We start from the raw sequence: 25,102 nt of genomic DNA on the forward strand, positions 1-25,102 counted from the left end.
CTTCCTGTTTCTCTCTCTACTCTTTCATGTAATCCTCCCTGATGGGGTGGTGGTTGATAGGGTTGTGGGGAGCAGAAGAAAGAAGTCCTCCCAAAAAAAAACTAGAGGCACCATTTGCCCACAAGAAGTAAGCAAAGAGTTGCATGCATATTTAAGAAACAAAGTGGTTCAATCAGATATCAAAGGAAGTGCCAGTAAGAGGAAGGAGAGAAAGAGAGGCAAATGGAGAGGAGAGTTGTGTCATATGAATACCAAACAGCACCGCTACCCCGGGAGTCTCGCCCGTGTTCCTGCCGCAATGACTTGGCAGACAAGGAGAGACGTGCACTTAGTCAATGCATGTCTATGGATGCATTTATTTGTTTAATCATTTAACCAGACAAGTCATTGAAAAACTAAATCCACATGGACGATAGGGAAAGATAAAAGAGAATAAATGAAAATAATGAAAAGCACATTTGAAAACATGCAAGATACATAAAAAAAAAACAAAAAAACAAGATATTAACTTAAATAAGACTGTAATCTGTGAATGACATGAATATCTGACAATTTTTAAGACCGTGAGATGCCCTTGCAGGTGTTTGTGAAAATATTCATGATAAGATTCCTTAAGAGCTCGGTAAAAAAAAAAAAAAAAAAAATTGTGTGTGTATATATACATATATACATATACACACACACACACATACATATATATATATATATATATATATATATATATATATATATATATATATACACACACACATATATATCTTTTCAACAGTGCAGTTTCATATATATATATATATATATATATATATATATATATATATATATATATATATATATATATATATATATATATATATATATGAAACTGCACTGTTGAAAAGACTAGATATGTTGAAGGCCAGGTTACACTATTTAGAGTAGAATATGGGTGGAACTGGCTGATGCATTAATGATAAGTTATCTTTATCTGCTGTCTAGGCAGCTTAGATAAATGTAAGAAGCAGTGCTCAGTCTGATTCAGCAGATGTGAGGTCCTGGCCACCTCAAAAACAAGTGCACAGCACTTTTTACCTTTTTACCCACAATCCATGGTCTCCTCCCTGCACTGCTGTCTGCCATCCCCATTGCTAAGTGCTCCCAGGAGAATGCCGGCAGGAGAACCATGCGGGTGTAGATGCTCGTGAGCACATTTCCTCTGTTTAGTAGTGTATTGGATTTTGGGGTACATTAACCTTTTAGAAAAATTGTGAGTTTCATACTTTGACAGTTCATATATTGAGAGTAATGACCAAGGAGACACTGCATGTGAGTCGGCACAATTATACAGCCCATTAAAAATTTGACTTGTTAATTGATTGATCATCTCTGGTCTCTTCAGGAAGGCTTTTGCTCCGCAGTGCCTGTGCAAACTAGCTGATTAAAAAAAAAAAAAGCAAGTGATCAGATGTGTGCAGTTCCTATACTCGAAAACAGATCTTTCAGGCTTGCCCAGGCTGTTTTATGCTGATCTAGCTGGTGGAACAATATAACAATGATGATCATTAACATCTTGGCTGGTCAAGCTGGTCGGTCTTGCTGATCAGGCTACTAAAGAATCACATAGTGATGTCTGTAGTGCTTAAGGCAGGACTATTATTCACAGCATGAATAAACAATGGCAAAAGCTGCTGTTCTGTATTATTTGCAATTATTTTGTTGTTGTGTTCAAAGTTGTGTATCATGTGACTCCAACCCTGTCCTTAAATACGATGTTAAGCATCCAGTGCTCCAATACATTTTTAATTTGAAGAGGTTTTGTACCCCGCAGCTCCCAATACTATTGTTAGCCAGGCAACTATTACTTGAATTAAAAGCAGAATACCCCACGGCAAAGTCAACAACTTTCCAAATGTGGTGTCTATTTTCGTATCCTACATTATTGTCACAGGGAGAGAAATATGAAAGTAAAACAAAACAGATACCATTAGCTGCACACAATTCAGACGATGACTAAACCTGTGTTTCTCAATGAAAAGTCTTTCAATTTATTGGAAGAAAACAAGACTCAGACTAACTAACTAACTAACAAGAATAATAAAATCAAATAAAGTAAAATAAAATAAATTAAACAAAATCGAGTTGATGTAACTTTGACAAGATGGGACAGAAGTGAGAAGAGAACAGGGTTAATGTATGACTTGAAGGCTTTGGAGAAAGAGAAAAAGAGGTTGATAAAACAACAGAACAGGGACGTAGGGGAAGACGGACCCCAGCTTCTGTTAATTCCTCAGATTTCTTTCGTGACTGCAGATGAGCCTTGAGCGTGACAGTACGATCCTTTGAGCTGCAACTCGAATGTTCCAAACCGGCTCTGGAACAGCAGGCTTAACCGATATCTAATCCCACGTGGATGAGGACATTTGGGGCTAGACAGTGTATCTGTCTCTGGCCCCGTCCACACGGAGACGGGTTTCTGTGAATACGCACAAATTTTTTTATCGGATAGGCATTTCGTCCACACGGATCCAGCGAATCCGTATATTTTCTGAAACGGTTACGTCATCAGCCCACGTCTCCCCCCAGTCAGACACCTCTAAGTCACGTAACAGCAACAAAAACATGAACAAACACTGAACGATTGTCTTGTATTAACTAACATTAACACTGATTAATAAATGTATTGTTCCATGTTCGTTTGTGTACCACGTGCAAGGTTTATGAGCATAGTCCAAGTCTTCTTCTCTGGTTTTAGTGTATCTCTGTGTCAGAATTACAGCACCACATACTGGTCTGGCATGTATACTACATCATTATGTGGTTTCGTGTGGACGCGGATATTTCTTGAGACGAGGGAAAAAAAAGATCGGATTGGGGAAAGCTCCGTCTCCGTGTGGACGGGGCCTCTACGTGCCTGCATGTGTGTGTGAGTGTGTGAAGTGGCTGCTGAAAGTAATTATCACCTTTGCCAAACAAAGGCATCTTAAGGGTCTGTGATGAAAGAAAGATGACATATTGCATGCACCCCCTTCCGCATGAAACCCCAAAGTGTGCCCCCCCTTCAGGATCCTGACATCTCGGTCCACGCTTGCACATCCTTTTATGTCCCCACACTTAAACTTTTCCATCAGCCCCTCTGGATAAGCAAGTCAACAAGGACAGGGCAGATGGGGCAGGGCGGTATCACAGAATACACCCTGTGACAGTACAAATGTAGACACACATTATATAGAGATGCATAGTGCTTATACTGTGTTCAATCTAATTTAAAAACAATCCATCAAGCTGAAAAATATAGCGTACACTCCAAAGTGTGCTCCAAACGGTGCTTATTGATGGCGATTTTAGTCTGACACATCATGCTGAAAAAATTTATTCAAAAATAAATGTGTAGATTTATAGAATTTATTTCAAGTATAAAAAAAAAAAATATTATAATTAAGTTGTATTTTTATTTTTTTATGTTTTGTTCATTAATTCATTCATATGCAGCCTTTTTAAACATAAGAGACGTGTATACTTCTTCATAAAATGGCTGTCATACAGGGCTGTCATTATGGTCACAGCAGGGGCTACTTGATCCCTAGGGACAGCTGTCCTCTCTGCTTTAACCAACTCTAGCTCCCTTCCATCTTTTCGAACAGCATATTCTGAATGCTGCCTTAACAGAGTCCTACTATTAGAGCAAGATATCATCCCAATCCTAATGCATTGCAAATGATCTTGAATAATTGATTTCTCAAGATGAGATCAAAGCAATGTATGTGCATACCTTATAGTGGGGAAAGGAAAACCCAAGCCATTAATTATTCTGTGCATGTGGAAGGGGATCTAATAAACATATACAGTATGCAGTACAGGAAGAGGATAAACACCTCGTTTTATAACCTGCAATACTCGTATGTGCTCATGTAAAGATACATGTACTCAAGATGCATGAATAAACAGCACATTACATGCAAATACACACTGTAACAGCTGTTTCCTGTAGCCAACAGGCATTTAAAACATATTATATAATACTCTGTTTTATCAGAAGGGGTGAGGAAGGTGTGGAGTTTTCACTTGCTTACAGGCCACAGTATTGTAACATGATTTCCAACAACTAATATTTTTAATAACTCACACACATGTAATTTTAATTGTATTAATATAGTAAAATAGAAGAGCATTATTTTAAATTGTAATAATATTTAGTAATATTACTATTATGATCAAATGAATGCAGCCTTGGTGAGCATACGGAACTTAAATAAATAAATGGATAAATACAAAATTTGACTGACCCAAACTTTTAAATCACATTAAATATATATATATATATATATATGTTACGACCTGATTTCCCTGCTGTGTGTGTGTGTACTTTCTCCTCCCTCTTACTCTATCTGGTTTCTGATAGGATGCCTACTGATTGGATGTACGATCGCCATTGGTGGTGGAGACAAGGCGGGGACTTTAAAAAGGACGCTGCCGGCATTCAACGGGGAGCTCATTATTGGTTCGGACGCGGTTGGGTTGAGAGCTCCTGGATCCCTTCTCCGGCCGATGATCAAATTTGTCACTTTTGAGTATGAAGTAAATGCTAGTCATCACGTTCTTGCCTTTTCAACCTTGTGTGTTTAGAACGTGGAGCAAAGGGGTGTCCTGCCGATTTGTTTTGGCTATCTTGTTTGGGTTCTGTTTTGTGTTAGGAAGTTAGGGAAGTAAGATGTATTTTACTTTTATTATTTGAGGTTAGTTATTACTCTTTTCCTTTCTAGATTTGTTTTGTTTGTTATTTTGGCCTTTGGGACACCCTGGAGAGATGCTCTTTGTTTCACTTGTTAACTTTTAATAAATCTAATAACTTATACTGATTAACATCTTGTACCTGTTTGATTATCGACCGGAGTGACTCGTTCTTGGGATTCCATCACCACAACCCAGTCTTATTACGCCCTATTTAGAGTTTTCTACTACCCTTAGGCGCAGGGCGTAATAATATATATATATATATATATATATATATATATGTCTACATTTCATATATAATAACCCATGAGAGGCCACTTGTTACAGTGCTTTGGGGGTTAAGAGGGGTTCCAAGCAATCGCATGGCCTTTTATGGCCATGATTGCATCAATGGTTACATGACAATTACTAAGTACAAGCTTTAAGCAGGCAACATCTGAGTATCAAACTGTATTAAATTACACGGATATATATATATATATATATATATATATATATATATATATATATATATATATATATATATATATATATATATATAAAAAAAAAAGGTGACCTCAATTATTATATGTGGCTTGCTTGCCTGGTGCAAGTATCTGTATGAGTGTACCAACATTAAATGCTCAATAACCCTTATGATATAATTACACTCACCTCACTGCTCATTTCCAACTATTTATGGACACAAAGAACACAGGATAAAAGGGGAATTTTATTAAGCTCTTCACATCTTCAAGGCACTTTGCAGAGCCTTTAACGCAGCAACACCAAAGCAAATGTCAATTTTGAACCACTTTAATACAGCAAGAAAGCAGTGTCTGGGAGCTCTTAACATGTCTAGATGAAGGGAGTGGAAAGCATCTGATAAACAGCACAATTAAAGGGCCGGACAAATTAGGCAGTGCTCGGCTGCGAGATTTCATGCAAAATTACGCTGGCGAAATGAGTGGCAATTAACAAGGGGGCATGTTCATTTATTAGTGGGAAAGGGAGGGATTTGCTGGGGAAGGGAAGAGGTCAGCATGTAGGACTGCCAAAGCGCTAATGTCCTCCTAGCTTCTCTGAGTCATGCTGACTGTGACAGCACGATGAACAATACTGGCATGCATGGAGCTAGAGCTCGTCCTGCCAGACAATCTATGCTTGCGGGTAAGGCGAGACCTGACAAATATACCACCAAACCAATTTAACGGAGTATGGCAAGAGTGGTGGGACACAGCATAAGAAGGATGGACTAACTGTGTCATTTGAACAAAAGGGTGTGTTTTCTGTGGAAGCTTGCTTCCACCACGAACAAAAAATAAAAAAAAAATAAAAAAAATAAAAACCTGCAAATGCTGAAAAAAAACAATTCCTTGCAATTGAGTGTTTATAACTTGCAATTCTGACTTTTGTTCTGAAAATTTTGAGCTTATATACTGCAACTTGTATAATACATTTTATACAAGAATATATTTTTTCTATAACTGAAAAAGTGAGCTCACAATTCTGACTTTATAGCTAGCAATACTGTGAAAAAAAAATCTGATTTGCGAAATGCAATTTTTATTATTACTTTTTATTTTATTTATTTTTATTCTGTGGCAGAAAGAGGCTTTCATTGTTTTCCAATTTGGAAAAAAGTAAACAAGAATGTCTTGTTAGAACATAAAAAAAGGCATTGTGTCATCTTAACCTATATAACCTATAACCTAAGTTATTATGCAGGAATATCTAAATTTGGACATTTCAAAACAAAATGGCAGCTACACTTCCGAGGTAATGGCCTAATCAATAACATTCAAATATGCCTTCTGATACAGTATATGAATGTTAAACGCGAGAACTTGCTTCTTCTGAATGGTCAAATTATGTTACTTTATCATCAAGTGAAGTGTGAAGTGTGTAGTGACATACAGCCAAGTATGGTGTCCCATACTCAGAATTCTTGCTCTGCATTTAACCCATCCAAAGTGCACACACACTGCAGTGAACACACACACAAACCGTGAACACACACCCGGAGCAGTGGGCAGCCATTTATACTGCGGTGCCCGGGGAGAAGTTGGGGGTTCGATGCCTTGCTCAAGAGCACCTCAGTCGTGGTATTGCCAGCCCGAGACTCGAACCCACAATCCTAGGGTTAGGAGTCAAACTCTCTAACTGTCAGGCCACAACTGCCCATGCCATTAAAAATTGTAACATTTGTTCAAATGTTTTAATATGACTGTTTTAATCATATTTTGGGGAAAACTGAAGTGAGCTAAATCTAACAAAACTTTATTTTCGATATTTTATATATATATATATATATATATATATATATATATATATATATATATATATATATATATATATATATATAAGGTCGAAGATATCGGATGGAAGTAACATTTAGAGGTAAATGAAGACATCAAAAGCAAGAGAGAAGAAGAGACAGATGGTGAGGAGGAGGGTACTGGGAAAGTAGATACCCACCCGATGGTGCTTCCAAGTGCCGCCTCAATGGTCCAGACACAGTGCAAGTTGTGCTCATAAGGTGCAGGGTAACCAGGAGACAGAATCCGGCCCATGGGCTCGTCTTTAATCGTTCCTCCACACTCGGCTGGGTGAAGAAAGAGATAAACAAAGGTGCAATCCTTCAATGACAGCTCACAACACCGATGCACAAAACAGTACACCTTCTACAAAAAGACATGAAACAAACACAGCTTAGTCCAAATGTCATAAACTATATATATATACAGTGTCTTTAAGTGACAGGTCCGCTTTTGTAAGGGATTCTGGTTTGGATCCAAATCCCTGAAGCAAGGATGGTACACGGTGTGCTGTGCAGTGATGCATCATCAGGTGGCAGGGGCACGTATAACTTTCCACTTTAAAAGAATACATTCTGCACTGAGCTGAGCTTTATGAGTGATGAGCAGAATAACATGGCCGTATATCACCTCCGGGATTAAGCCTTCCCTGGGGAGGGCATATTTCCTTCGGCTAATATCACTGATAGTGTTGGTAATATGTCCTGCCCCAGACTTGACTATCCATCTTACACTGGGGCAATGGTGGTGGTGGGTACAAATCACTTGTTTGTCAGAAGGTTGGGGCCAGTGCGTGTGACAGTTCCAGTTTCACGGATCAGGAAGTTATAAGAGTGTTATATCCAGCCCCTGCCGTCGTCATCATCACCGTAGAGGTTAGATGTGTGTGACCTTACACAGCAAAGACTCGTACATACACATATTCACCCTCCAGACATAGACTGGAACTGAATCAGTTTGTATGCAGAATACAGAGTAAATCCCAAAACCTGATATTTTTTTAGTTATTGGCGTTCATTTATATTTGTTAGATTAAAACACATAAGACTTTTGATTGAGTTGTTAGCTCAGTAAGACTTTTTTTTTTTCTTATGAAAGGACACATTGGTCATTGTGAAGCTTTGAAAATAAAATGAAAAAGGTACAAAATAAAAATGATTTTTTTTCCCCCCACCATACAAAATGTTAAGAATACAAGTATTGATCAGCAGTAATGTAATACTACTTCCCAAAAACAGCACTGAAGTAAAGCAGGTAAGTACAATTTTACTTCAAGCCAGTGGAGGGGCATTTCACACATTTGTTCCAGACCCTTTCCCTACACACATCTCTCCTTGAGTCTCGGACAAGCAATGACACAAATTACACGGTGGCTGGTGTTTGTAGTCTTGTGAGGTATGCATGTCACAGAACATAAGTCAAAGTGTTCAAATGCACAATTCAGCCTCGCACGCCATTGCCATACATGCTGAAAGAGAAAGTATGTACGAGAAAAAGGAAAAGAAATAAATACATAAATAAAGTGGTGTGAGAATCTTATCGCATTGAATTATTTTCTTAATCACTACCTTAGATTTGTATTTTTATTTTTTTATGACAAACATTTAAACATTCTCAAATCAATATTAATTTATTAAGACGTGTTTCAAAATAATATATCTTGAATTAAGTTTACTCTCTTAGGCCACTAGCTAAGAGTGTTTTTTTTTCTTGTCCTAATCTCAAATGTTAAGATTTATATATTACAGTTTATTTATTCATTTATTTGATTTCAATTTATTGTTATCTGTCTTTCTTACTCTTTTTTTTGTGCAGTTTTTTTCATCTTATATGAATGTTCCCATAGTGAATAGCAGAGCCATAAATCACAATGAAACAAACCCATCTTCTTCAACTCCTGAGATGACCTGCTTCGTAGGTCATAAAACGACATTTCTTACTCTCTCATTCTCTTTTGCTCTGTCCTCCCCTCCCTCCTTTTTCTAATTCTCACCAGCTTCTCATTTCTCACTGTCCACCCACTATTTTCTACAGTACGAGTTAGTTTCCTGTTGTGGCGGATGAAAAATATTTGCTCATGCCTTTTCAGTTCCATTTCTCCTCTCAATATGGGCAATATTGCCTAAAGGTCTCCATAGACTCAGGTGGAGAAACACCATAATTCAAACACTTTGAAAAGTGTGTCTGTGGTACACTCACACTGTGGAGAAGCCAGGCTGAGTATAAGAGTGGCTGCTATGAGATGCTTTGGGGGATTATATTCATGAAGCACATTCTCAGACCGCAACACACAAGACCATGTGGCAGAATTCAAGTTGGTGATAAAATTCCCCATGGTATCGAAAATGGTATTGATTATCAATAAATGTAAAGTTGTATTACGGTAACCTACTGTAATAGGCTCTTCTAAATACGGCAGTGTAGATGAGTATTCAGTAGCATCTTACCGACACACAGTGGGAGTGGGCTGTCCCATGATCTCCTCTCCCCTCTGAGACATGTCAAAACCTCCGGGCCCTTTAAAGTATAGCCCGGGTCACAGCTATATGACACCATGCTGCCTGCGAAGTGACCTTTGTCCTCCCGTTTAAATCCGAACTGAGGTACACCTGGGTCCTCACACTTCACCAACTCAAAACCTGGAAAAAAGACAGGAAAACAAGATGTCCTTCAAAATCTGTCTATCTATCTATGTGTGTATCTATCTATCTATCTACACAACACAAATGCATGTCAGTGTGCTACTCACTGGAGAAGTGCAGCTCAAAACCTTTGCTGGTATTGTCACTGTTGCTAATGAACTTCAGCCACATGGTGCTGGATGTACTGTTTAGAGTGACATCCATCATCTCGGTTTCTGTGAAGGTGCCCAGCAGTCTGGCACTGTCACTGCTACCATCATACACCTGAAACACACACAAAACAGTCACGTACAGTCCTCATATAATTACAAACCAACATTACACACAAGCACAAATACACACTATGTCACAAAGACCTTAAGCATGTCATCCTCCTCCAGGCGAAAATCCCGCGCTCGGAGCTGGATCCCTTTACCGGGTTGGGTTTGGATGGAGTAGATGCACTCATGGTTGTTACCGTAGTAACCAGGGTAGTTGGGAGAGAGTAAAACTCCTTGTTTCCCAGTGACAGACGATCCGCATTCAGCTGCAGCAAGGGAGGTAAGAAGCCAAATGACCTCTGACAAATGACCCATGATCTCAGTATAAACACAAGCACGCTTTATACACTCATGCTGGCAGTCAGGGGGTGGTGTGTGTTTGTGAATGAGTGCAAGTCCATTTCTCTGCCAAATTTTGCTCGGATATTGAACTAAACAAATTATAAGCTAAATCAAAACTGAAATTTCTGAAAATGAAAACACTGCTTGGATCATAGGACTGTACAGATTCAAATAATTCAATGCAACCGACAAGAGATGCAACACTATTACAATTCTGGACGATACCTATACGTTAATTATTATTATGATATTACGGATTATAACCAATGCATCAATTGTTTGAAGATGCTACACGCGATATTACGGATTATAACCAATGCATCAATTGTTTGAAGATGCTACACGCGAATTTAGACATTGAATATATTAATTTTTAGAATTCCTAAATATTACAATTAAGTGCTATTAACCTTGTTAATTTAAATAATAATTTTAAGTGAGTGCAAAGGTAATCTAAGTGTAAAAAAAGTAGTTAATTAAATATCCTGTTAAATAAATAAAAATATATAATATCAGCCAATAACTGATATGTCATGCTTCCCTAGAAACAACATAATATTTCTTAAATAACATCATTAAGAAAAATATTGGCTGTTTTCTGGATGATGTTTAAAAAAAAATAACAACTTTAAGTGAAGTAAATTTTATGCTATTTATTTAAATAAGCTAAAATACAAGCACATTGACAAATCAATAAAAACAAACGTTTACAAATGAGTTGACCCAGTTCCACAAAAGTGGTAAACAGATATGAAGCAAGGATAAGCCCGATATAGCTGCAGAAAAAAAAAAAAAAAAAAAAAAAACATAACACCTAATTACTTGCTTCAACCGGAATGCCAAAAACATAATGTTAACAAATTACATTCTAAATTTAGCATCTAAGCCACTCCAACACAAATTAAATTGATGAAGTCTGGTCTCCAAGATACTTACATTATATGCTGATATCTACCATTATATAAATGCTGATTATGCATTAAATAAATTTTGAAGCTGATGCTTATTATTATTTTTTTTTCTTTCTTCCAGATGGTGAGTCATACATTTTTTTTTTTTTACTTGTCTGATATCAAGCAGAATTCTGAAATGGGGGCTGCTTTGGCTTTCACCATTGAGATATAAAATTTCAGCATACTGTATGTGCGTGCATGTCTGAGCACATGAGGGGAAATATGTGGTAGAATTTGTAAACAAAGCAAAATGAAAAGCATGTGACCACCTACCAACACACCTTGGCAGAGGGGAACTCCAAACCCGCCGACGCCCCCCTAGACACACCACCCTCGCAGGCCCCTCGAGGCGGTACCCCGGAAAACAGGAAAACATAAGAGCATCCCCCACCCTGAACTGCAGCCCCTTACGAGTGCTGAAGGGGGGGACGCCGGGATCTTCGCAAGGCTCCAGATCGTATTCTGAAGGGAACAGAAGAAGGGTTTGATATTTTGTAGCTTCTTCTGTTGTAAATGTCATGTAGTTTATGTTACAGTACGAAGGTCTCTACCTGAGAAAGTGATGTTAAAGCCCTCATAGGACACAGAGAAGTCTGAAAGGAAACGGATCTGAGCAGTGTAGTTGCCAAAAAGTCCAGCGCTGAGAGGGGGCGGCAGTGTAGACCCGGTCAATCTCCACAGGGGTTGAGAGAAACTACCATTTTCTGTGACTAAAAGGTGGTCGTGTGGACTCTCCAAGTGAAAGGTGTGAAAGATAAACTGGACACCTGTGGAGATTGAGAGGAGGAGAAAAAAACAGTGTATATAGATAAACTGTTTAAGAGTTCACAGATGCTTCAGTCGCAAATACTGCAGGTAGACATGTCAAACCTTCAGATTTGCCTTGATTCCGGGTGCTAACATTTTATCACAACCGACAAAAGACACAAACAATGACTCTGTACTGAACACACAATGTAAACACTCACAGCGCAAGGAGGAAAAAGTATGTGAATCCCTGGGCTAATGATTTCTCCAAAAGTTGGCTCCAACTGTGTTCAGTCGGTGAGGTGAGATTTGAAGATGTTAGTCAAAGCCGCCCTGTACTATAAAAAAAAGAGCTAAATTCTGGAGTTTTCTATTCAAAAGAAGCACTGCCTCATGTGAACTGCATCCCAAACAGAAGAGGTCTCTGAACGCCAAAGATTAAGGATTGTTGACTTGCACGAAGCTAGAAAAGGTTCGAAAAGCATCTCTGAAAGCCTTGATGTTTATCAGTTGATGGCAAGACGAGCTCGGCTTCTCTTCCTGAGTGGGCGTCTAGCAAGAAAAATCCTAGAGTGTCAGCTAAAGACTTTACAGAAATATCTGGAACATGCTAACATTTTTGTCAAGGTGATTAAGCATAGAAACGCTTAACAAGGTCAGTGGAAGAAGAAACATTGCCGTGTGTGTGAAATCCACAAGAGCATGTGGAAGTGGATAGGTCAAACAAGAGGGAAAAGAAGTATTAAAGTATGGTGGTCCATCATGATTTTGATTTAAAGGGTTTGTTCACCCAAAAATAATGAAATTACAATTGAACTGCTGATGTAAAAAACAGAATATTTTAACAATGTGCTTACTACCTTTCCAGGCCTTGAATGTGCTGTCTCTGCAGGAACAGAAAGCTCTCAGATTTCATAAAAAAAATATTCATTTGAGTTCTGAAGATGAACGAAGGTCTTACGGGTTTAGAACAGTTTTGGGTGAACTATCCTTTTAATGCCTCTTGCCCTGAACCTCTTTTTATTAATGAGAGGGAAAAAGATAACGTAGATTTGGTATGATTTCATGAGAGAGTGATTCATGCCACAGTTGAACTGAACCAATTTTGTAAAGAGAAATGGTGCAAATCTCTCCTGACTGTTGTTCAGGTCTGATCTACAATTACAGAAACCATTTGGAAGAGACTAAAGCTGCCAAAAGAGAGTCAAGCGGTTATTAAATCCATACTTTTTCCATATCATACTGTTTACAATGTGTGTTCACAAAAGACATTACTGTTTGTGTTTCATTTAAAAAGACAAATAAAATGTCTATTAAAAATGTCTATTCCTGAAAAAGAATGAACCAGCTTCAAAAAGTGGCCTCACCTTTACCATGTGAAGTCTCAATCATCCACGTACAGTTGAGGTTATGGGGGTAGAAGTCAGGAAACCCAGGGGACAAAATAGTGCCGCTGTTCCCCTGAATAAACCCGCCACAGAGTGCTAGAGGAAAGAGAAAAAGATAAAGACTATTTGTCAAAATGCTGAGCACAATCCTACTGAAAGAAACTTTACAGGAAGTGCCCTTCTGAAGGACATCAACATATGGAGGTGAATAATTCCTATCATTACCCAAGGGGAAAAATCAATAATGGCCTTAAATATTCAAAGCCTAGTGGTACAGGAGAAGAGAGTGGAAAGGGTAGTTCCAAACCGTAAAGGCCCTTCCAGTCTGGGAGCAGTTATGTCATTTAAATAAATGACCTATCTCTAATGTGTCCTTTTCCCAGGCGGTGAGCTTTTTAGTAGGTACTGTATAGAGTGGACCGTACCATCACAGCTGGGCAGAGGGCGACTCCACTGGAAGTTAGGTTCACACTCAAGAGGCTCATGGTCACTGAGAGTGTATCCTGCTTCGCAACTGAACGTCACCAGCGCCCCCACATAGAAATCATTGCCGTGCCGCTGACCGTTGACTGGGATTCCAGGATCAACACAATGGTCCGACTGGAGCTGCAAGGCTTAAGGAAAAAATACACAAACATTAAAGTGGAAAACAGCCTATGATTATTCACTTATTCACTGTGGTTTTTCAGGGCAGAAGTTTATTCTAAATGCATTAGAAACTTGGAATCAGGGGCAAATTATGGAATACTACTAATGTACAAATTAAAGTGTTATCATTTGACTTGAAAAAAAAAAATATAAAAACATGATATATATATATACAGTCATTGTTTCAGTTCACAAAATAGATCTGACAGAACTAATTCGGCAGTCTTGCATATATGAATGTGTGTACAGTGCAATGTTACTTGTGTCGTGTTTGCGCATGGCTGAAATCATCTCACAACATAATCACCCTCCTATTATATCATTATTACAGGACCTGATTAAAATCACTGCATGTGGCTATTATTTACAAGGATGCCTTCATAGCTGCTAGTATTCACAGGTATCTGTGCTATCAGATCCTTGTAATTGCAACCATGAAATGCATTGAAAAGAAGATAATGTTACACTTTATCTAACTAGCATGCTTTGACTAAATTCTGAGCATTGTATGCGACTTTGAATATGAATCACACTTATCATGTGTTTGTGATATTTACCATGTGCATTCTCTAACCAACTATGTTATTCAAGACTACTGAATAGCTTTGTGTAATTGTAATAATAAATTATAATGATGGTAAAGCTGACTTTAAATTTTAACATAAATATATTATGGAAATAAGTATCTAACAAAAAATGGCTCTCAAAAATAAAATAGTAGATCATCATACTCTCATATCGGATACGAAAGCCAATGTCAGAGTGACTCTTGTCGGTGGTGAAGAGCAGGTACAGGAAGCTGGAGGTGCTGATGAGGAACTGAGGGACCTGTGTTCCCTGATAACTGCCAATCAGAGGGGAAGAAGGATAGCGTCCGTCCCGTACCTCGAGAACATCATAGTTAACCTCTGTCCGGAACCTGTGGATCAGAACGGTGCTATGCATCAGCATGGCAGCTTCACCACAAAGTGGGACTACATGGATTCATCACAGTCCTGTTCGCTTGTGTTCTTGCAGGATACCACATATTTACAGCTAGAACAGAGATACCACATCATTCACACTGAAAACGCAGCTCGCTCCAAAGCAACGTGTGTTGTTTGAGTTTCCTGCAGCAGCAGCCTGCTAAAGCCCTGATGCTTTCTGTGCTCACACAACAGTTATGTAGTTGGACAATCAGTGGATGAGACTGCATCAATCTGTCTGGCATCATCATGCCATGCACTAAAATGTATACAGACACCCCTTTCTGATTAAAAGTTTTGATTTTTCAGTAATATCATTGAAGACAAATTTTACTGCTACTCTGTACTATGATACAGTCAAAATTCTGAAAAAACACACAGACAAAAGCATTGAAGTGCATTTGATCCACACGTCTTTTTAAAATAAATGTTCAACACTCACATGTGACTGTGGATAAAGCCATTCTATATGAGCAAAGGTAAAAGATATTTCTACTGATTAAGAATGCATCCTTGTGATAGCGGGGGAAATGAATATCCGGATACTCTTATTCCAAGTGTATAGTGAACATCTGCAGTGCACTAGTGACCTATTTATGAAATGATCATAACCAGTAGAATGAAAGATAGGAGGGGCAAATTAAACCGGGAGGCTTATTAAGAACAACATGACAAAGAACAAGTGAAGCCTTGTACGTACTTGTCAAAGATGATCTTAATAGGATATCCTGGAGGCGCTTCGATGATCCACTCACAATTGAGGGCCTCTTTATAAAGTTCAGGCCAGCCTGGGGACAGAATGATGCCGCTAGAAGCCTTGAGGTTTCCCCCACATGGAGCTAAAGAACAGGAGAAGAAGACAACCAGAATTTTTTTTTTATTATTATTTAATTGCCAAACTTTAAAGCCAACACAATTTGTTCTGTTGTTTTCACATGCTAGAAATAAACAGTAAATCACAGAAATCCAAAAAGACAGAAAGATAAACTATTTCCTTCAAACAGTCCACTAGTTCAACCCTACTATTAAAAATTTAATCTAATGTAATAATGTACAGAAAAATCTGTCTTTTAACTGTCTAATAACTGAGTGTTTTTACTAAAATGCTAAATCTAAAAGCAGAATGTGTGAATGTGCTGAGGTAGATGATCTCATCTTTTAACTGTGTACTGAAGGGCATCTATAAAAGGCACTGCTCAATAAATGGCATAAAATTATTTGCAGTATACAGTAAAGCATTTCATTGAAAAAGAGGATGTGTTCTTTGTCTGTAAGAATTCAGACAGTTAATACTTCTTGAGCACTTTCCGAAAGTAAAGATTATGACTCTTTATAATATACTTTTCAGTCTGTCTCTGAATGTGCTTAAAGTACTTAACTGAAACTTTCTAAAAGTTCAGTAAACTGCAGAGTTGGAGTACATCATTTATTTTTTTATTACAAGTAAACTTGTTAATTATGAAATCTGCACATTTATTAGAGAGAGGACAAACCTTCACAACGTGGCATAGCATTGTCCCACACAACATTTCCATCTTTGAGAATGCAGGAGATTGTCTGAGAACCGTGGGTCTTCATAAACCCCTCCTCACACAGGAAAGAGATGGAGCTGCCAAGCTGTAAACTCTCACCAAAACGCTTTCCGTTTACTGGAACACCAGGGTCGGGACACTCGTTGTGCCGGAAAGCTGCAGGGGGGGAAAAACAAACAAAAAAACAACAGCAATGAGGCAAGAATATGAAATATGGAAGATAATTGTATGCTTTCTTCAACCTAAAAGGCCAAAAAAAAAAAAAAAAGTACAATAACAACAGCACTTTACTTATCGTATTTAACCATACAATTTCCCTAAAAAAAAAAAAAAAAAAGAAAATACAGTTCGTTTTCATGAATGGACAACTTCTACAAGGGCCCTTATAAATTAAAGTGGGAGTTTTGACTATGGCCACTGAACTGAAGCTTTTCGGCTCATTGTTTCGGCTGTATTACTACACTAATTCATTTTAGTTAGAACAAAATATTGATTTATGTGCCTCTCTAAGTTTCTTGCTTCAGTGGGAAGCTTGGAGCTACTAAGTACCCATCGATAGGACTTCAGAGAAGATGTATTACCAGTGGACAAAATCTTGCCAGAAAATCTGTTCATTCCAGATACAGCATCACACTAACAAAGTCAGGGTAATGGGTTTGATTCTAGAGAATGAAAACAAAACAAAACAAAACCCAAAATGTATAATTTAGGATATACGCTTATTCCAAATATACAGTATTGTTCAAAATAATAGCAGTACAATGTGACTAACCAGAATAATCAAGGTTTTTCGTATATTTTTTTTTATTGCTACGTGGCAAACAAGTTACCAGTAGGTTCAGTAGATTCTCAGAAAACAAATGAGACCCAGCATTCATGATATGCACGCTCTTAAGGCTGTGCAATTGGGCAATTAGTTGAATTAGTTGAAAGGGGTGTGTTCAAAAAAAATAGCAGTGTGGCATTCAATCACTGAGGTCATCAATTTTGTGAAGAAACAGGTGTGAATCAGGTGGCCCCTATTTAAGGATGAAGCCAACACTTGTTGAACATGCATTTGAAAGCTGAGGAAAATGGGTCGTTCAAGACATTGTTCAGAAGAACAGCGTACTTTGATTAAAAAGTTGATTAGAGAGGGGAAAACCTATAAAGAGGTGCAAAAAATGATAGGCTGTTCAGCTAAAATGATCTCCAATGCCTTAAAATGGAGAGCAAAACCAGAGAGACGTGGAAGAAAACGGAAGACAACCATCAAAATGGATAGAAGAATAACCAGAATGGCAAAGGCTCAGCCAATGATCACCTCCAGGATGATCAAAGACAGTCTGGAGTTACCTGTAAGTACTGTGACAGTTAGAAGACGTCTGTGTGAAGCTAATCTATTTTCAAGAATCCCCCGCAAAGTCCCTCTGTTAAAAAAAAGGCATGTGCAGAAGAGGTTACAATTTGCCAAAGAACACATCAACTGGCCTAAAGAGAAATGGAGGAACATTTTGTGGACTGATGAGAGTAAATTTGTTCTTTTTGGGTCCAAGGGCCACAGGCAGTTTGTGAGACGACCCCCAAACTCTGAATTCAAGCCACAGTACACAGTGAAGACAGTGAAGCATGGAGGTGCAAGCATCATGATATGGGCATGTTTCTCCTACTATGGTGTTGGGCCTATTTATCGCATACCAGGGATCATGGATCAGTTTGCATATGTTAAAATACTTGAAGAGGTCATGTTGCCCTATGCTGAAGAGGACATGCCCTTGAAATGGTTGTTTCAACAAGACAATGACCCAAAACACACTAGTAAACGGGCAAAGTCTTGGTTCCAAACCAACAAAATTAATGTTATGGAGTGGCCAGCCCAATCTCCAGACCTTAATCCAATTGAGAACTTGTGGGGTGATATCAAAAATGCTGTTTCTGAAGCAAAACCAAGAAATGTGAATGAATTGTGGAATGTTGTTAAAGAATCATGGAGTGGAATAACAGCTGAGAGGTGCCACAAGTTGGTTGACTCCATGCCACACAGATGTCAAGCAGTTTTAAAAAACTGTGGTCATACAACTAAATATTAGTTTAGTGATTCACAGGATTGCTAAATCCCAGAAAAAAAAAAAAAAATGTTTGTACAAAATAGTTTTGAGTTTGAACAGTCAAAGGTAGACACTGCTATTTTTTTGAACACACCCCTTTCAACTAATTGCCCAATTGCACAGCCTTAAGAGCGTGCATATCATGAATGCTGGGTCTTGTTTGTTTTCTGACAATCTACTGAACCTACTGGTAACTTGTTTGCCACGTAGCAATAAAAAATATACTAAAAACCTTGATTATTCTGGTTAGTCACATTGTACTGCTATTATTTTGAACAATACTGTATATGTGGTAAGACACTTTAATGTAAAGCAAACTTTTTTAAAAGCTCTTATTGTGTTTCGCCTCATGCACTGGCCATGAATTCTTTCCTCATAATAAGCTTGGCGATTCAAAAAGGATCTCAAACCCAACAATTGTGCATGCAATCCATCAACATCATATGTCAACAAGCCCTTCGATGGCGTTTGTCATCTCTTTAATTAACACAAATGATTGTAGCATCCCTCGCACTCCCCCAAAACATGGCGCATGGGGAGTCAAACCATGTGGGATCACCTCCAGACAGTTTCAATTAACTGTGGCTTTATTTAATTACATATGTATTTAGAAATAAATTGTAATTAAATCTGTGGCTCTTGTTATTCTTCTCAATATGGATACTCAAGCATCTATCAACTCGGTTACCGAAGGTCGTGAAATACAGACAATTCTCTCCTGAGGGGAAAGAAAAACTTTCTTAATCTGTCTCATATAACAAGACAGCTTCTGAGCTCTTTTAACTCCTAGAAACTTTTCAAATTTGGTGCATGCTACTACTGACAAAACATCTGAAGACTATTGCTATCTATTATACATTGACTTTTTGGTCTCTAACTTCAATGTGACATTAGACTTATGAAAGTATGAACAGGTTTGCCCAAAATAACTTAAATTAATTATACATTTTTACCACAGGAAATAAAAAGCCATGAATCTAGAGCTGCCTTTAAAACGTACTTGTGAAAGTGATGTTGAAGCCGCGTTCTGTGTACGTGTGATCGGTCAGAAACTCTAGCCTGGCCACGTGGCCGCTGGTAGTGATGGGTGATGGCAGCACATCTCCAGAAAAGGTGCCCAGAATTGGTGACTCTGCCTTGCCGCCGTCTTTAATAGACAGGAAGTCAAACTGTTTCTCCATGCTCAGGTCGTTAAAGGCCAGGTTGATGCGGCTCTCGGGTTTGGCGATGATCAGCCACACGCAGTGCATGTTGTTTCCGTACTCCTGAGGGTAGTTTGGTGATAGCAAGACTCCAGATGGAGTTGTGAAGTTGAAGAAACACGAGACTGAGAAAAGGACAAAGAGAGAGAGAAAAAAGCAACAGTTAAACACAGGAGGCATTGTGCGTCAAACTGTGAAGTGAACTCGATATTAAAACTGCCACTGAAGCTAAAATAAATTCACAATGCATAGAGAGGTCATTTGTTGTTGCTTAAACAATACAGCAAGACAGGAGACAAACAATTACAGCTTGGAGGTTGTGCAGTGTGATAGCAGCATCTTTAACTGCAACATATAAGACCTCTCAGATCTTAACAACAGACAGTTACTGAAAAGTCCCTTTCATTCAATAGTTCTTAAAAGAACCACTTTTTGTGTGTGTGTTTTTGGGAAGAACATATTAATGACCTAAAGGCTGTAGTGATGGCCGATTCGTGAATGAATCGTTCAATTTAACCGGTTCTTCTTAGTGAACCGGTTGAACCAGTTCACCATATCGAACTGAATCGTTTGAAACGGTTTGCATCTCCAGTAAGCATTAATCCACAAATTACTTAAGCTTTTAACTTTTTTAACGTGACTGACACTCCCTCTGAATCAGAATAAACCAATATCCCGGAGTAATTCATTTACTCAAACAGTACACTGACTGAACCCGCTGTGAAGGCCGAACTGAAGATGAACACCGAGCCGAGCCAGATAATGAACGAACACGCCCACTGCTGGAGCCGTTCTCGTTCTCGAGTCAAGAACCGGTTGCTTTCTGTTTTCGGATCACCAGTACACTCAACCGAGAATCGTTTCTGTCAGACGCGTCCGATTTGAGCTGATTCTCGTTCTTGAGTCAAGAACCGGTTGCTTCGGTTGTCGGATCACCAGTACACTCAACCGAGAATCGTTTCTGTCTGACGCGTCCGATTTGAGAATCGATGAACTGATGATACTGCGCATGCTCGCAATTTTTTAAGTATTCTGTTAAACATCGGAAAGTGTGATAAAATAACTATATATATATATATATATATATATGTCTCCAATCTGTATATTGTATATAATGTATAGGCCAAATGGGTTTTCAGGGAAGTTGGACAATAATTAAGACTCTAAAGACTTATGTTTAATAGGAATAAGGGATGATTTATGAAATATCTGTACTGTATTTATAGTTAATGATGACACATTCACAAATTGAGTTTGTAGTAAACAGAACATGAACACGAGTAGAGCAGCTGATGAAACTGAACTGCAGCACATGCCGGTTAGAGCGATTCTCGTTCTCGAGTCAAGAACCGGTTGCATCAGTTTTTTGGATCATCAGTACATTTGGATCATCAGTACACTGAACCGAAAGCCATTTCTTTCGGACACGTTCGATTCTAAAACCGAGGAGCTGATTATTCTGCGCATGTGCGATTCAGCGTGAAGCCAACTGACTCACAGCATGTCTGAACCGAAGTGATTCTTTTGGTGATTGATTCTAATTCTGTGCTAATGTTATGGACGCGGATTATCCGAGGGCTTGGATGAAGGGTAATCTGGCGAAACGTAAGTTAATTTAATAACAAATACATCACAATGGATTATGTTTAGTAAGTCGATCATGGTGTCTGCACTGATGACACCTAATTTATTTACGTTATATCTTCAAGACTTAAATCCTCATATGCACATTATTGCTGTTACTGTATTTGGGTGTTGTTGCAAAACTCAAATGTAAACTTTTTATGATTATGAGGTTTTTAACTGACTGATTACTGACTTTATATTTTTGACATTACGTCATCGCCAATGACGTCATAACGTAGAGCGTAAAAGAACCGCTGAACCGTTTTTTTCAACCGGTTTATTCAATCAAACCGTCCGAAAGAACCGGTTCGTGGAAAAGAATCGAACTTCCCATCACTAAAAGGCTGCCATTAAGAACCTCTATTTTTAATTAATGTCTCGTTTTTTTGTTACTAGTTTCTCCTAAGGATGATTTGGGCAGTTTGATGATAACATACTCCCAGAATTGTGTTCCAAGATACCCAGAAGCATTTCTTAAGTTGATTTCCTGAAAAGTGTAAACACAGGCTTTCTAAAACATTTATCGATCAAAGTATTTATTAATATGTGGAACTGGACACAGCGACATTTGCTGAACAAATGGCATGACTTTGGAGAATGACATCGGTTTGTCTGACCAATGGAACTTGAATCCCCTCGCTGTGGTAAATAAACACTAAATAAACAGACCCTACTCGCTCTGAAAAAAATAAAATAAAAAAAATAATGAAGAAATAATTTTTTTCTTAATCATGTATCCTTCAAAAGACATCAAGTAAGCGGCTAAAATATTAGTCAATAAAAAGGTTAGGTGTATGCCCCTGTGTACAGGTATGCTATGATCTCGCCATTTGCAGAAGATAATCAGACTGAAGATGCTGCAGAGAAAGAGAATGTTTATCTGTTGGGAATATCCGCAGTCATTAACTCATTTTCAGGATTTGGGACAAAGCTGAGAGGGCAATAAGCATCTCTAAATAGCCATGGGGAGAATGAGCTCAGTGGTGGACTGAAGACGAATCGTTATGATTTCACCTTATATGAATGACTTTGCTGTCTGAGCTAATAATAATGCCATAAAATAGCAGAAAACAAAGTTGTGAGTCAACTGCAATTCCACTGATGTAATAGGATGGTAGCCATTATAGTGACAAATGACTACAGTCTGGGGCAAATTGATGGTATTCATGAATCCAAATAATAGAGAACGAACAATAACATCAAAACAAGTTGGACAAGCGTTAACTGCCAAAAACACTGTATGTTATGACACTCAATGACTGCATTTTTACAAATGTCTCTTTATATTTTTCCTGCTTCTCAAATACGCTGCTTTTCTATTCAGTTAAAACCTGTCAACTTCAACATAAGAATCTGATACACGAAATAAAGCAACTAAATGTTTTAAATAAACTGCCACTCTGGATTTAACTTGAGTAATAGTTAAATGATTTAATGGCTCAGCTAATGAGAGGAAATATCTATGGGTACATACTGTGCTGAAGGCAATAATAATGGTGCACTATATCCTCTCAGGTGTGATCATGTGGGTGTGGAAAGTAATGCATTTTGGGTAAGATCTGTCACTTACACACACAGCTCGGCTTCTTGGCTGACCACTGATTATTTTTCTGGCAGGTAATGTTCTTTTTTCCTACCAGCTCAAAGGCTGGAAGGCACTCAAAATATAGCTTGTCTCCATGTCGGAAGCCTGTGCCTTCCCTCTTGCCATAAGCTGGGATTCCTGGGTCTCCGCATCCACCTTGGTCAATTTCTGAAAAATTTAAATAAGCATGAGGCATAGCTTATACCTTGAAGAAAGAACAAACACAAAAACAAACGCAAAATTCCATCAGGGTTTTAATGGAAAAGAGGTATCAAATATAAAGTCAGTATTTCTGTATCCCAGACTGACCAATTATAGTTTTTGCTTAAATTATTTAATGATTCATTACATTAGTCATGTATTTTTTATTTTCCTCCCTATAATAAATAAACATTGAAAAAAGCATAGACATGCACAACACATAGGTATTTGGTTTAAAGGGGGGTGAAATGCTCGTTTTCACTCAATATCCTGTTAATCTTGAGTACCTATAGAGTAGTACTGCATCCTTCATAACTCCAAAAAGTCTTTAGTTTTATTATATTCATAAGAGAAAGATAGTCTGTACCGATTTTTCCCGGAAAAAACACGACCGACTGGAGGCGTGACGTGTGGGCGGAGCTAAAGAATCACGAGCGCGAGTAGGCTTTTGAGTTGAGAGCGTTTGGAAGCTGTGAATTTACCGTGAGGAAAAAAACAACCAAAACAAACCATGGCTAACAGTCAGATTCAGCGTATATTTATATATATACAGCAGCAGCAACGACTCGCTCCGAGCGGGGCTCGAACCCGGGTCTCGGCATGGGAGGGGACGCACTAACAAGGAGGCAGAGATATTTGAAGCAGTTTTACTCACCGCCTGCAGTTCCAACACACAATCGTGGCCCTTTTTCGTTGGGATTGCATCATCCTTAAGAAATAAACGATACGCTAATCCGTCGTCAAACTGGGCCATGTTTGTAAAACAAGCATCTTAGAAATGCAGGGAACAAACACAAACACTTGCACAACTCCGTTGATGCTCTGTAAAAATAAACTCCATCCACTGGTCCCTTAATGCTGTTTTTTTTTTTTTTGGTAATCTGTGCAGGGTTGTCTTGCCCTGGCAACTAAAAATACACTTCTTTTGTGACATTTCACGACGCTCTCGCTCTGATCACTGAATGCCTCTGCTCTCTCTGCTCTGCTCTACGGGAGCGCGCGCTCCTCCGGCAGACGTGACCTAGGACCCATATAAGGAAATTCCGCTCCATCTAACGTCACACAGAGCCATACTCGAAAAAAACTTTCCGAAACTTGTGACAAACCGGAAGGAGTATTTTTGGAACAGAAATACTCCTTCAAACGTATAACTTAATTTTAGAAACTTTGTCCATGTTTAGCATGGGAAACCAACTCTTTAACAGTGTAAAAAAACTCAGTATGCATGAAATAGCATTTCACCCCCCCTTTAAAAATAATACATGAATAAATTGTTTTCAGCAGTTTATTTGTTATGAATGGGTTTTATAGCATAAAATGCATAAAACATTAATGCTATGGAATATTAAAATATATTTTTTTTTCTATTTAATATATTTTAAAATAATTCATTCATTGGATGGCAAAGCTGAATTTTCAGTAGCCATTACTCAAGTCATCAGTGTAACATCCTTAGAAATTATTAAAACATGCTGATTTGCTGATCAAGAAACATTTCTTATCAATTTTAAAAACATCCATGATTCAAATCTCCCATTCCATCACATCCCAAAGCTGCTCTATTGGATTGAGATCTGGTGACTGTAGAGGACATTCGAGTGAAGTGAACTCAATGCCATGTTAAAGACACCAGTCTGAGATGATCTGAGCTTTGTGACATGGTGCATTATCCTGCTGGAAGTAGCCATGAGAAGATGGGTTCATCCCTTTATGCCATCATAAAAGGATGAACATGGTCAGAAATAATACTCAGGTAGGCTGTGGGGTTTGAACGATGCTAAATTGGTACTAAGGGACTCAAAGTATGCCAAGAAAACGTCCACCACACCATTATATAGGGCTGCTCCGATCACGATCGGACATTTTCAGCGTTTATTTGCGCATCTTCTCAGTTAACAACGGCTTGTGTAGTAACAGCTG

At 38.4% G+C, this 25,102-nt stretch overlaps 1 protein-coding gene across 1 annotated transcript in view; it reads right to left on the bottom strand.

The window, feature by feature from the left end:
• The window catches only part of LOC113091748 (CUB and sushi domain-containing protein 2-like), a 269,603-nt gene that overhangs the window by 83,194 nt on the left and 161,307 nt on the right, over positions 1-25,102 (bottom strand). Inside the window, exons 13-25 of the mRNA XM_026257372.1 lie at positions 22,967-23,149; positions 19,569-19,895; positions 16,443-16,637; positions 15,650-15,788; positions 14,716-14,903; positions 13,762-13,950; positions 13,316-13,432; positions 11,753-11,968; positions 11,475-11,663; positions 10,003-10,172; positions 9,754-9,910; positions 9,452-9,643; positions 7,165-7,291 (exon numbers count right to left, since the gene is read on the bottom strand). Coding sequence (XP_026113157.1) covers positions 7,165-7,291; positions 9,452-9,643; positions 9,754-9,910; positions 10,003-10,172; positions 11,475-11,663; positions 11,753-11,968; positions 13,316-13,432; positions 13,762-13,950; positions 14,716-14,903; positions 15,650-15,788; positions 16,443-16,637; positions 19,569-19,895; positions 22,967-23,149 — 2,389 coding nt within the window. The remainder of the gene's footprint in view (positions 1-7,164; positions 7,292-9,451; positions 9,644-9,753; positions 9,911-10,002; positions 10,173-11,474; positions 11,664-11,752; positions 11,969-13,315; positions 13,433-13,761; positions 13,951-14,715; positions 14,904-15,649; positions 15,789-16,442; positions 16,638-19,568; positions 19,896-22,966; positions 23,150-25,102) is intronic.

This window comes from Carassius auratus, unplaced genomic scaffold (assembly GCF_003368295.1).
Source record: "Carassius auratus strain Wakin unplaced genomic scaffold, ASM336829v1 scaf_tig00214282, whole genome shotgun sequence".
NCBI classification, from domain to species: domain Eukaryota; kingdom Metazoa; phylum Chordata; class Actinopteri; order Cypriniformes; family Cyprinidae; genus Carassius; species Carassius auratus.